We start from the raw sequence: 13,487 nt of genomic DNA on the forward strand, positions 1-13,487 counted from the left end.
ATGGGGAACTCGGTGAGTCGGCCCAGCTGCCTGGGCGAGAAGAGCCGGCGGCCGGAGGAGCTCCTGCGGGAGCCAGGGCTGGACGCGGGGCAGCCATCCGCTGGAGGCGGCACGGAGGCCTGGCCGGGGCTGCCGGAGAAGGCGCCGGTGCCGGTGGAGAATGGCTGGAGCCCGGTGCCCGGTGCCATCCGGAGCCGGCCGGGCAGCCCGGTGCTGAGGCGCAGCCAGTCCGAGGTGGCGGTGCAGAACGGGGGTGCGGCTGGAGTTGCGGTGAGGGGGCAGGCGGGGGGCGCAGCCTGGACCCCCCCCCCGAGCCAGCGTTCCCCGCAGCACCTGGTCCTGGAAACCCGTCACCACCCGGGAGGTGACAGAGGTGACGGAGGTGACCGAGACCATCGTGACGGAGATCGTGGAGGTGACCGAGTACCCGGCGGGTGAGAAGGGTGGCGAGCCCGTGGTCACCCGGACGGTCACCGTGCTGACGGAGTGCGTGGGGGAGCTCACTGCTGCTGCCTGCGCCGGACACACGGATGCCGCTGAGGTGACCGACGGACAGAGACCCTTGCTGGGAGGACGCTGTGCCAAACCCCGGGCCGCAGGGCTGCCCTCCAGCACGGTTTTCTCCACAGCGAGTCTTGACCTTCACGGGCCTTGGCCGGGGCTCGTGTGGAGTCACTGGCTGTGGCCCGGTGTGGGCTGGGCCAGTGACACCCCTCGTGTTGGTCACCCAGCCTGGAGCTCTGGGACAGGGCGCTCCCCTCCCTCAGCTTCGGCTGCTGGGGGTCTGGAGGGATCCAAACCGCACCGGGTGGGCGGCCTCTGCTTTGGGGAGCCCCGTGACGGATGCCAGGCAGGACCCCGGGGGCTGGACGTGCTCCCGGTGTCACCTCGGGGAGGGGGCATGGTGTGGGGGCTGCTGGCCAGCCCCATGGCTGCACGGGCGGCTCAGCCACCTCTCCCCACAGGTGTCCTCACGGGCTGTCCCCGTCCCGGAGGAGGCAGCGGAGCGGGGCCAGGAGACGCTGGAGCGGCTGCTGGCCTGGGTGGCCGACATGGAGGAGCTGGTGAGCAACCAGAAGCCGCCGTCGGCGGAGGCGAAGGTGGTGAAGGCGCAGCTGGAGGAGCAGAAGGTCAGCAGGGCCGGCCGGCGGGTCCTGCCCACGCGTGCCCTGTCCGGGATTAGGGGGCCGGGGTTGGAGCGGCCGCCCGGGGCTGTGCCGAGGCGGGAGGGGTGCACGGGAGCCCCCGGCACAGCGCGGTGTCCCCGCAGCTCCTGAAGCGCCTGCTGGAGGAACGGAGGCCGCGCGTGGAGCTCGTCCTGCAGGACAGACTGACGGCACAGGGCTCCGGCACCGCCGCGCCCGAGGGCAGCGCCGGCCTCCTCAGCCTCGGCGAGAGGTGGGACAAGCTGATGCAGGAGGCTGAAGCCAGGTGGGTCAGGGCCAAGCCCTCATCACTGCACCGGCCTCCCCGGCCCGCTGGCACAGGCTCTGCCCGCTGGTGTCTCTGTGACACCCCGATGTCCCCGGGCTCTGCCCCTGGGGCACCGCCGTGGGGGGAGCGTCCCCATGGCTGCACAGGAGCAGCGGGGCCGGGGCTGGAGGGTGTCCCCAGGGGTCCCGCTGTGGGGACACCGGCCTCGCTGTGTCCCCCACATCGGGGCAGCACCCCGCTGTGGGGACAGGGGGCTTTACTGGCTGGGAGCTCGGGCCGGGGGCTGCCCGCTCACCCAGCCCTCCCGGCGCAGGTACGGCTGCCTGGAGCGGATCCTGCCCGCAGCCCAGGGCTTCCAGGAGGCCGTAGACGCCTTCCAGGAGTGGCTCGGTGCCACAGAGCGGCAGCTGGCCCAGCTCTGGCGCGCTGACGGCTGTGTCGGCCGCGTACAGGACGCCCACCAGCAGACCCAGGTGGGCGCAGGGTGGGCGCGGGGTGGGCGCAGGGCGGGCACGGGCACCTGTGTCATCACTGGTCACTGCTGCAGGCCCTCTGTGAGGAGATCCGCGGGCGGCTGGGAGAGCTGGATGGTGCCCTGGAGAGCGGGCAGCGGGTCCTGGAGATGGTGACAGGCGAGTGGCGATGGCTGGGGGTGGTGGCCACAGGGTCAGGACCATGGGACTGGGGATGGGATGAGCACAGAGAGCGGCAGCCGAGGCCAGCAAGGGGACCCCCGGGCACTGGGGGTCCCTGGGGCGTGCTGCTCCCCACTGGGAGCCGTGGTGTGGTGTGAGGGGGCAGACAGCGCCCCATGGGATGCAGAGGGGCCAGGACAGAGCCTGTGGGCCAGGGCCATGGGGGGACAGGGTTCAGAGGTGGCAAGGTGCAGCTGGGGAGGTGAGTCCTGCTGGCTGTGGGATGAGAGGTCAGAGCTGGGTCTGGGAGGAGCAGGGGTAGGAGAGGGGAAAGGTCAGGACAGTGATCATCACATCAGTGGTTGGAAGCTCCCAGTGTGGCCAGTTCCATGCCCGGGGGTGCCGGTGTGGTGGCCCTGATGCCGGTGTCACACTGCCACAGGGGAGGAGGCCCAGCTGACGCAGGAGAAGATGGAATCGCTGAGGATGAGGTACCTCATCGTGGGCCAGAGCAGTGCTGACACCGCACACCGGCTGGGGCAGACCCTGGAGGCCTCGTCTCGCCTGGGCACGGCCCCTGAGGACCTGGCACTGTGGCTGAGCCGCATGGAGAAGGAGCTGGGCGAGCAGGAGAGCCAGCAGGATGGCCAGGAGCCCTCAGTCACTGCCAGTGACAGGGAGAAGGTGTGGGACACTGGGCTCCCCGAGCCCCTCACCATTGCCAGCATCGCTGTCTGCAGGGGGAGCTCGGTGTGGATGGGACGTGCTGGGTTGTGGCACAGCCCCGTGGGATGCGCTGGCCATCCGTGACCGAAGCAGCTGTCCCGGTGCATTCACACCCTCCCTGGCTGAGGTGTGTCCCTCTGCTGCAGTTTGAGCAGGTCCTGGAGTCCCAGCTCAGCCGTGTGGCTGGGCTGGGTGAGCGACTGGAGGAGATCGGCCGCGTGCAGCTGGATGCCGAGGCTCTGCGCTCGCAGCTCTCCGAGCAGAAGGTGGGTCTGCAGCAGTGTCCAGGGGTGCCGGGGGCACTGCCTCGCTGTCCCCATCCCGCCGGCTCCTGCCGGGACCCGCCACCCACCTGCGGCTCCGTTGCAGCTGCTCTCCGCCGAGATCCTGCACTGCCGGGGCCTGGTTGAGCGTCTGCTGGGCTTCTCGGAGCCGCTGCTGCGCTGCTGCCCCGAGCCCCTGCGGCAGCGCCTTCAGGTGAGCCGGGAGGGTGCCGGGGGGGGACGTGGCCAGCACCCAGGGACGGCTGTGCCCCGTGTCCCCGGCCACGCGGTGACCTCTGTCTCCTCAGCCGTCCGTGCAGGCGCTGCGGGAGCGCACGGAGCAGCTCTCGCTGCGCAGCGGCGCCTGTGCCGTGCAGCTGGAGCACGCCCAGTCCCTGCTCACCCAGTTCTCCGAGGCCGTCGAGGAGCTGCTGCCCTGGCTGGAGGAGACGCAGGCCCTGGGCGTGCAGCTCTCCCCCAACGCCATCAGTTACGAGGCCTTCAAGGAGCAGCAGGCGCTGCTGCAGGTGCGGGCAGGGCAGGGACGAAAGGGACTCGCTCGGCCGCCCCCAGGCTGGGAGAGGTGACGGGACGGGGGTGGCACCATCGGGCTGGAGCGAACAGGAGTCCTGTGGGAGCAGCACCCAGCACACGTCCCTGTGGGGCACATCCCGTGGGGCACAGCCCGTGGGGCACATCCCAGTGGGGCACACCCCTGTCAGGCACATCCCGTGGGGCACAGCCCTGTGGGGCACATCCCGTGGGGCACAGCCCTGTGGGGCACATCCCTGTGGGGCACAGCCCTGTGGGGCACATCCCGTGGGGCACATCCTTTGGGGCGCATCCTGTGGGGCACATCCCTGTGGGGCACAGCCCGTGGGGCACATTCTGTGGGGCACATCCCCGTGGGGCACAGCCCATGGGGCACATCCCGTGGGGCACATCCCGTGGGGCACAGCCCGTGGGGCACATCCCGTGGGGCGCATCCCATGGGGCACATCCCGTGGGGCACATCCTTTGGGGCGCATCCCGTGGGGCACATCCCGTGGGGCACAGCCCGTGGGGCACATCCCGTGGGGCACATCCCTGTGGGGCACATCCCTGTGGGGTGCATTCCATGGGGCACATCCTTTGGGACGCATCCTGTGGGGCACATCCTGTGGGGCACAGCCCGTGGGGCACATCCCTGTGGGGCACATCCCCGTGGGGCACATCCCTGTGGGGCACATCCCCGTGGGGCACAGCCCGTGGGGCACATCCCCGTGGGGCACATCCCATGGGGCACATCCCCGTGGGGCGCATCCCGTGGGGCACAGCCCTGTGGGGCACATCCCGTGGGGCACAGCCCGTGGGGCACATCCCTTCCCAACGCGCCCCACGGCTCTTCCTCGCCACCAGAGCCTGCGGGAGGCCATCGCCGAGCACCGGCCGCTGGTGGGGAAGCTGCAGCGGGTGTCGGCGCAGCTGCTGGAGCTGAGCCCGGAGCAGGGAGCCCCGTTCCAGCGGCGCTGGCAGGAGCTGGAGGAGCAGTACGGCCACATCCGCGAGCGTGTGCGCCAGGCAGCGGCTCTGCTGGAGGATGCCCTGCCGCGGTACAGCCAGGTACGGGGCTGGCGATACAGCCAGGTGTGGGGCTGGCGATACAGCCAGGTGTGGGGCTGGCGATACAGCCAGGTATGGGACTGGCGATACAGCCAGGTACGGGGCTGGCGATACAGCCAGGTATGGGACTGGCCATACAGCCAGGTGTGGGGCTGGCGATACAGCCAGGTACGGGACTGGCCATACAGCCAGGTACGGGGCTGGTGATACAGCCAGGTACGGGACTGGTGATACAGCCAGGTATGGGGCTGGCGATACAGCCAGGTACGGGGCTGGCGATACAGCCAGGTACGGGGCTGGCGATACAGCCAGGTACGGGGCTGGCCATACAGTCAGGTACGGGACTGGCAATACAGCCAGGTGTGGGGCTGGCGATACAGCCAGGTGTGGGACTGGCGATACAGCCAGGTACGGGACTGGCGATACAGCCAGGTACGGGACTGGCGATACAGCCAGGTACGGGGCTGGCGATACAGCCAGGTGTGGGACTGGCGATACAGCCAGGTGTGGGGCTGGCGATACAGCCAGGTACGGGACTGGTGATACAGCCAGGTACGGGGCTGGCGATACAGCCAGGTGTGGGGCTGGCGATACAGCCAGGTGTGGGGCTGGCGATACAGCCAGGTACGGGGCTGGTGATACAGCCAGGTGTGGGGCTGGCGATACAGCCAGGTACGGGGCTGGCACGGCCCTGCTGGGGCGAGTCCCCGGGGCCCTGCCTTGGAGTGACCGGGCTGCTCCGCAGCTGTCGGAGCGCATGGATCTGCTGCTGGAGTGCCTGGAGCGGCTGCAGAGCCGGCTGCAGAGCCAGCCCCCTGTCCGCGGCGACGCGGCCCACCTGCGGGAGCAGATCCGGGAGAACAGCCTGGCCCTGGGCGAGCTGGAGAAGCTCGGGGTGGCCCTGGAGGGCATCCGGGCGCAGGGCGAGGAGCTGCTGGCCACCATGCAGGCGGTCAGCTCCGACGCCGCCGCCAGAGGTAGCGGAGCGGAGGGGTGGGCACGGCCCGGCCGGCAGGCGATCCGTGCCGCTGTCGGGGCCGTGTGCGGGCGCTGGGCACCCCGGTCCCTGACCCCTTGTGCCCCGCAGGGATCCAGGAGCGCACGGCACAGCTGCTGGCACAGTGGGGCTGCCTGCGCGGCCGCTGCCAGGAGCGGGAGCGCTGGCTGCGGGAGCTGCTGGCGCTGGCCGAGCGCTTCTGGCACGGCCTGTCTGAGCTGGCCGTGGCGCTCAGTGACACCCAGCAGCTGGTGCTGGGGCTGGAGGAGGCCGGCGGCGAGCCCGAGGCCATCCGCACACGGCTGCGCACCATGCAGGTACGGCTGGGCGGGGGGCTCGGTGGGCAGCCCCCGGCGAGGGCAGCCCTGAGCCCCGTGCCCCGCACAGGCGCTGCGGGAGGAGATCGACGCGCTCCAGGGTGAGCTGGACACGCTGGGCAGCCTCGGCGTGGAGCTGATGGCCTCCTGCGGGGACCCCGACAAGCCCGACGTCACCAAGAGCCTGGACGATGTGAGTGTCCTCGGGGCAGGGCCCTGGCGGGGTGTGGATGCTGCTTGGTGGGGCTGGCGTGTCCCCGACCCTCGGCAGCGCCGCTGACCCCCGCACCCCAGAGCCCCCCTCGGTGCTGCTGACCCCCACACAGCTGCACCGACCCTGTGCCCAGGCACTCCGTGGGGGCTCTGGTCCCCAGGCCTGGATGTCCGTGCACTGGCACCCCTGTGTCCTGGCCACCTCCTGACACTTGTGACCCGCACACCCTGTGCCCCCGGGTCACTGCTGACACTTGTGACCCCCACACCCTGTGCCCCTGGGACACTGCTGACACTTGTGACCCCCACACCCTGTCCCCCCGGGTCACTGCTGACCCCTGACCCCCACACTCTGTCCCCTGGGACACTGCTGACCCCTGACCCCCACACTCTGTCCCCTGGGGCACTGCTGACCCCTGACCCCCACACCCTGTGCCCCCGTGTCACTGCTGACCCCTGACCCCCACACCCTGTGCCCCTGGGACACTGCTGACCCCTGACCCCCACACTCTGTCCCCTGGGACACTGCTGACCCCTGACCCCCACACCCTGTGCCCCCCGGGTCACTGCTGACCCCTGACCCCCACACTCTGTCCCCTGGGGCACTGCTGACCTCTGCCCACCCTGACCCCCATGCCCTGTGTGCCCACCCTGACCCCCCTTCCCTGTGCCCCCGTGTCACTGCTGACCCCTGACCCCCACACCCTGTGCCCCCCGGGTCACTGCTGACCCCTGACCCCCACACTCTGTCCCCTGGGGCACTGCCGACCCTGACCCCCACACCCTGTGCCCCCTGGGACACTGCTGACCCCTGACCCCCACACCCTGTGCCCCTGGGACACTGCTGACACTTGTGACCCCCACGCCCTGTGCCCCTGGGACACTGCTGACCTCTGACCCCCACACTCTGTCCCCTGGGGCACTGCTGACCTCTGCCCACCCTGACCCCCATGCCCTGTGTGCCCACCCTGACCCCTCTGCCCTGTGCCCCCGTGTCACTGCTGACCCCTGACCCCCACACTCTGTCCCCTGGGACACTGCTGACCCCTGACCCCCACACCCTGTGCCCCTGGGACACTGCTGACCCCTGACCCCCACACCCTGTGCCCCTGGGACACTGCTGACCCCTGACCCCCACACTCTGTCCCCTGGGGCACTGCTGACCCCTGACCCCCACACCCTGTGCCCCCCGGGTCACTGCTGACCCCTGACCCCCACACCCTGTGCCCCCCGGGTCACTGCTGACCCCTGACCCCCACACCCTGTGCCCCTGGGACACTGCTGACACTTGTGACCCCCACACCCTGTCCCCCCGGGTCACTGCTGACCGCTGACCCCCACACCCTGTGCCCCTGGGACACTGCTGACCCATGACCCCCACACTCTGTCCCCTGGGACACTGCTGACCCCTGACCCCCACACCCTGTGCCCCCGTGTCACTGCTGACCCCTGACCCCCACACCCTGTGCCCCCCGGGTCACTGCTGACCCCCACACCCTGTGCCCCCCGGGTCACTGCTGACCCCTGACCCCCACACCCTGTGCCCCCCGGGTCACTGCTGACCCCTGACCCCCACACCCTGTGCCCCTGGGACACTGCTGACCCCTGACCCCCACACCCTGTGTCCCCCGGGTCACTGCTGACCCCTGACCCCCACACCCTGTGTCCCCCGGGTCACTGCTGACCCCTGACCCCCACACCCTGTGCCCCCCGGGTCACTGCTGACCTCTGACCCCCACACCCTGTGCCCCTGGGACACTGCTGACACTTGTGACCCCCACACCCTGTGTGCCCACCCTGACCCCCACACCCTGTGCCCCTGGGTCACTGCTGACCCCTGACCCCCACACCCTGTCCCCTGGGGCACTGCTGACCTCTGCCCACCCTGACCCCCATGCCCTGTGTGCCCACCCTGACCCCTCTGCCCTGTGCCCCTGGGTCACTGCTGACCCCTGACCCCCACACCCTGTCCCCCTGTCCCCCCGGGTCACTGCTGACCCCTGACCCCCACGCCCTGTGTACCCACCCTGACCCCCACACCCTGTGCCCCTGGGTCACTGCTGACCCCTGACCCCCACACCCTGTGTGCCCACCCTGACCCCCACACCCTGTGCCCCTGGGTCACTGCTGACCCCTGACCCCCACACCCTGTCCCCTGGGGCACTGCTGACCTCTGCCCACCCTGACCCCCATGCCCTGTGTGCCCACCCTGACCCCTCTGCCCTGTGCCCCTGGGTCACTGCTGACCCCTGACCCCCACACCCTGTCCCCCTGTCCCCCCGGGTCACTGCTGACCCCTGACCCCCACGCCCTGTGTACCCACCCTGACCCCCACACCCTGTGCCCCTGGGTCACTGCTGACCCCTGACCCCCACACCCTGTGTGCCCACCCTGACCCCCACACCCTGTGCCCCTGGGTCACTGCTGACCCCTGACCCCCACACCCTGTCCCCTGGGGCACTGCTGACCTCTGCCCACCCTGACCCCCATGCCCTGTGTGCCCACCCTGACCCCTCTGCCCTGTGCCCCTGGGTCACTGCTGACCCCTGACCCCCACACCCTGTCCCCCTGTCCCCCCGGGTCACTGCTGACCCCTGACCCCCACGCCCTGTGTACCCACCCTGACCCCCACACCCTGTGCCCCTGGGTCACTGCTGACCCCTGACCCCCACGCCCTGTGTACCCACCCTGACCCCCACACGCTGTCCCCCCGGGTCACTGCTGACCCTTGACCCCCACACCCTGTGCCCCCCGGGTCACTGCTGACCTCTGTCCACTCTGTGTGCCCATCCTGACCCCCACACCCTGTGCCCCCTGGGTCACTGCTGACCCCTGACCCCCACGCCCTGTCCCCCTGTCCCCCTGCTCCCCGGCCCCCTGTGGCACCACTGACCCCCGTGCCCGGCCGCAGCTCTACTCCTCCTGGCACAGCCTGAGCCGGGTGTGGACGGAGCGGAACGGGCGCCTCGAGGAGCAGCTCCAGGCCGCCCTCAGCTACCAGGACACCATGCAGGTGGGCTGCCCTCAGGCAGGTGCCCCACGGAGGGGGCTGTGTCACCCTCCTGTCCCCACTCAGGGGTGTGAGGGACCATGGGGCCACCATGGGGTCCCCCAAATGCCCGTTTTCCCTATGCCAGCGGCTGCTGGAGTGGCTGGACGCAGCCGAGCTGCGCATCGCCGAGGAGTTCCTGGTCGGCGGCGACCTGGACATGGTGCAGCAGCAGCTGGCAGAGCTCAAGGTGCCACCGTGAGCCACGCGGGGCCGTGGGGGCCGGGAGGGCACAGGTGGGATGGGGGGATGGCAGGTGGGACAGTGGCAGTGCCCGAGCGGCGGGCGCTCGGTAGCCAAGTCCTGCCTGGGGTAGCCAAATCCTGTCCCCAACAAGTCCCTGAGGTGGCCGGGCAGCCCCACAGGAGCAGCCCAGGTGGCTGTGCTGTCCCGTGGGGTGCCGTGGGGTGCTGTGGGGTGCCGTGGGGTGCCGTGGGGTGCTGTGGGGTGCTATGTGGTGCCGTGGGGTGCCGTGGGGTGCTGTGGGGTGCCGTGGGGTGCTGTGGGGTGCTATGTGGTGCTGTGCTGTGCCGTGGGGTGCCGTGGGGTGCCGTGGGGTGCTGTGGGGTGCTGTGGGGTGCCGTGGGGTGCCGTGGGGTGCTCTGGGGTGCCGTGGGGTGCTGTGGGGTGCTATGTGGTGCTGTGCTGTGCCGTGGGGTGCCGTGGGGTGCCGTGTGGTGCTGTGGGGTGCCGTGGGGTGCCGTGGGGTGCTGTGGGGTGCCGTGTGGTGCCGTGGGGTGCCGTGGGGTGGCGTGTGGTGCCGTGTGGTGCCGTGGGGTGCCGTGGGGTGGCGTGTGGTGCCGTGTGGTGCCGTGGGGTGCCGTGGGGTGCCGTGTGGTGCCGTGGGGTGCCGTGGGGTGCCGTGGGGTGCCGTGTGGTGCTGTGTGGTGCCGTGGGGTGCCGTGGGGTGCTGTGGGGTGCCGTGGGGTGCTGTGGGGTGCTATGTGGTGCTGTGCTGTGCCGTGGGGTGCCGTGGGGTGCCGTGGGGTGCCGTGGGGTCAGGCAGACCCTGCCCCGCTGTGTGGGGCCGGGTCACCGAGCAGTGCCACCCCCCAGGAGTTCAAGCGGGAGCTGTACCAGTGCAAGGTGGATGTGGAGAGCCTGCGGCACCAGGGGGGCTCGGGGCAGGGGGACCCCCCGGCCACCCTCAGCGACTTCCGCCAGCGCTGGGACCACCTGGAGGAGGAGATCGTCAGCCGACAGGTGGGGAGGGGGCACGGGGGGCTCGGGGCAGGGCTGGCAGGACAGGTGGGGTGCCAGGAATGGGCTGGGTGGGCACGTCCTGTGCGTGCTGGGTGTGCGCTGCTGGCTCAGCGTGGGTGGTTGCAAATGGGCACTGGGTGGGTGCCCAGGTCTGGGTGGGCACTGGGTGGGCACTGGGTGGGTGCCCAGGGTCAGGTGGGCACTGGGTGGGCGCTGGGTGGGTGCCCAGGTCTGGGTGGGCTCTGGGTGGGCGCTGGGTGCTCTGTGGGTCCCCAGGGCCGGGTGGGTTCTAGGTGGGTGCTGGGTGGGCGCTGGGTGGGTGCCCAGGGCCGGGTGGTCACTGGGTGGGCTCTGGATGGGTGCTGGGTGGGTGCCCAGGTCTGGGTGGGCTCTGGGTGGGCGCTGGGTGAGTGTCCAGGGCCGGGTGGGTGCTGAGTGGGCTCTGGGTGGGTGCACAGGGCCGGATGGGCACTGGGTGGGTGCTGGGTGGGCGCTGGGTGGGCACTGGGTGGGTGCCCAGGGCCGGGTGGGCACTGGGTGGGTGCTGGGCACTCTGTGGGTGCCCAGGGCCGGGTGGGTGCTGGGTGGGCGCTGGGTGAGTGCCCAGGGTCAGGTGGTTGCTGGGTGGGTGCTGGGTGGGCGCTGGGCGCTCTGTGGGTGCCCAGGGCCGGGTGGACAGTGGATGGGCACTGGGTGGGTGCCCAGGGCTGGGTGGGCACTGGGTGAGCTCTGGGTGGGCTCTGGGTGGGTGCTGGGTGCTCTGTGGGTGCCCAGGGTCAGGTGGGCACTGGGTGGGTGCTGGGTGGGTGCTGGGTGGGCACTGGGTGGGCACTGGGTGGGTGCCCAGGGCCGGGTGGGCACTGGGTGGGTGCTGGGTGGGCTCTGGGTGAGTGCCCAGGGTCAGGTGGTTGCTGGGTGGGTGCTGGGTGGGCGCTGGGTGGGTGCCCAGGGTCAGGTGGTCACTGGGTGGGCTCTGGGTGGGCACTGGGTGGGCGCTGGGCGCTCTGTGGGTGCCCAGGGCTGGGTGGGCTCTGGGTGGTCACTGGGTGGGCACTGGGTGGGTGCTGGGTGGGCACTGGGCGCTCTGTGGGTGCCCAGGGCCGGGGCTGCCCTTTCTTCCCCCGACGCCGCGTCTCCCCCCTGGCAGCACCAGCTGGAGGCAGCGCTGCTGGGGTTGGGGCAGTTCCAGCACCAGCTGGCAGAGCTGCTGCAGTGGCTGAGCAGCACCGGGGAGCAGCTGCGCGGCCCCGCACCCCTGCGGCCCGACCTGCAGAGCTGCGAGATCGAGCTGGCCAAGCACAAGGTGAGGCTGCACAGCGGCCCGAGGGACGCGTGGCCACGGTCACAATACCGGGGTGTGTGTCCTGGGGGTCCTGAGGGTGGTGGCACCCCCAGGGTGGGTGTGCTGGCCATGGTGGCACCCCAGGGTGGGTGTGCTGGCCGCGGTGGCACCCCCAGGGTGGGTGTGCTGGCCACGGTGTCACCCCAGGGTGGGTGTGCTGGCCGTGGTGGCACCCCAGGGTGGGTGTGCTGGCCACAGTGGCACCCCAGGGTGGGTGTGCTGGCCACAGTGGCACCCCAGGGTGGTCTCCTGGCCGCGGTGGCACCCCAGGGTGGGTGTGCTGGCCGCGGTGGCACCCCAGGGTGGTCTCCTGGCCACAGTGGCACCCCAGGGTGGGTGTGCTGGCCATGGTGGCACCCCAGGGTGGTCTCCTGGCCATGGTGGCACCCCAGGGTGGTCTCCTGGCCACGGTGGCACCCCAGGGTGGGTGTGCTGGCCACAGTGACACCCCAGGGTGGGTGTGCTGGCCACAGTGGCACCCCCAGGGTGGGTGTGCTGGCCACAGTGGCACCCCAGGGTGGGTGTCCCGGCCCCGGTGGCACCCCAGGGTGGTCTCCTGGCCATGGTGGCACCCCAGGGTGGTCTCCTGGCCACGGTGGCACCCCCAGGGTGGGTGTGCTGGCCATGGTGGCACCCCAGGGTGGTCTCCTGGCCGTGGTGGCACCCCAGGGTGGGTGTGCTGGCCCCGGTGGCACCCCAGGGTGGTCTCCTGGCCACAGTGGCACCCCCAGGGTGGGTGTGCTGGCCATGGTGGCACCCCAGGGTGGTCTCCTGGCCACAGTGGCACCCCAGGGTGGGTGTGCTGGCCGCGGTGGCACCCCAGGGTGGGGGTCCCGGCCCCGGTGGCACCCCAGGGTGGTCTCCTGGCCACAGTGGCACCCCAGGGTGGGTGTGCTGGCCGCGGTGGCACCCCCAGGGTGGGTGTGCTGGCCACAGTGGCACCCCAGGGTGGGGGTCCCGGCCCCGGTGGCACCCCAGGGTGGGTGTGCTGGCCACAGTGGCACCCCAGGGTGGGTGTGCTGGCCACAGGGCGCTGCCCGGCCCCTCCTCGGTTGCTGCGCTAGCAGGGCTGGGCAGGCAGCGGCGCGGGGACGCGTCCCCTCCCGCGGTGACAGCACGGAAGGAATGAGCTGTCTCCCAGCCCCTTGCCCGGGCACGCTCCTGGCGTGCCTGGAGCAGGCGAGGCTGCGAGGCTCGGGCTGTCCCCGAGCCGCGGGGGCCGTGCAAGGGGTCCCTGTCCCCTCTGCGCCTGGCCCGGCCACCCGGCTGTCCCAAATGCCGCGCACCCTGCAGAGATCAGCGGCCCTGAGCGCGGCCTGGGGGCACCCACGGGTGCCGTCCCTGCCCGGTGTGAGCCCTCAGTCGGTCCCCAGGGCCGCGGTGACAGCGGAGCCGCCTCGGGGTGAGGGGCTTTGCTTTGTGCAGAGGAATTTGGGGTGACCCCGCCGCTCCGTCCCCAGGTGCTGCGGACCGATGTGATGTCCCACGCGCGCACGGTGCAGTCGGTGACCGAGGCGGGGCAGGGGCTGCTGCTCTCCAGCCTGGGGGAGAGCGTGGAGGGGCTGCAGCGCAGCCTGCAGCAGCTGGGGCAGCGCTGGGAGCTGGTGCGCAGCGAGACCGAGAGCCGGCAGCTGGAGCTGGAGAACAACCTGAGCCAGGTACGGCCGCGGCCCCGCGGCGCTGGCGGGCGGCGGGGCCGGCGCTGA

The 13,487-nt window shown here is 71.3% G+C and overlaps 1 protein-coding gene across 1 annotated transcript in view; it reads left to right on the forward strand.

Moving 5' to 3' along the window:
* The window catches only part of LOC131575574 (microtubule-actin cross-linking factor 1, isoforms 6/7-like), a 31,673-nt gene continuing 18,186 nt past the window's right edge, over positions 1 to 13,487 (forward strand). The window contains 19 exon segments of the mRNA XM_058831172.1: positions 1 to 240; positions 275 to 541; positions 966 to 1,130; positions 1,271 to 1,431; positions 1,748 to 1,907; positions 1,982 to 2,066; positions 2,512 to 2,753; positions 2,942 to 3,061; positions 3,165 to 3,272; positions 3,367 to 3,585; positions 4,457 to 4,660; positions 5,406 to 5,637; positions 5,748 to 5,974; positions 6,045 to 6,167; positions 9,099 to 9,200; positions 9,325 to 9,426; positions 10,293 to 10,439; positions 11,587 to 11,742; positions 13,242 to 13,439. Of these exon segments, the coding sequence (XP_058687155.1) occupies positions 1 to 240; positions 275 to 541; positions 966 to 1,130; positions 1,271 to 1,431; positions 1,748 to 1,907; positions 1,982 to 2,066; positions 2,512 to 2,753; positions 2,942 to 3,061; positions 3,165 to 3,272; positions 3,367 to 3,585; positions 4,457 to 4,660; positions 5,406 to 5,637; positions 5,748 to 5,974; positions 6,045 to 6,167; positions 9,099 to 9,200; positions 9,325 to 9,426; positions 10,293 to 10,439; positions 11,587 to 11,742; positions 13,242 to 13,439 (3,258 nt within the window).

Source organism: Poecile atricapillus, chromosome 2 (assembly GCF_030490865.1).
Source record: "Poecile atricapillus isolate bPoeAtr1 chromosome 2, bPoeAtr1.hap1, whole genome shotgun sequence".
Taxonomy (NCBI): Eukaryota; Metazoa; Chordata; class Aves; order Passeriformes; family Paridae; genus Poecile; species Poecile atricapillus.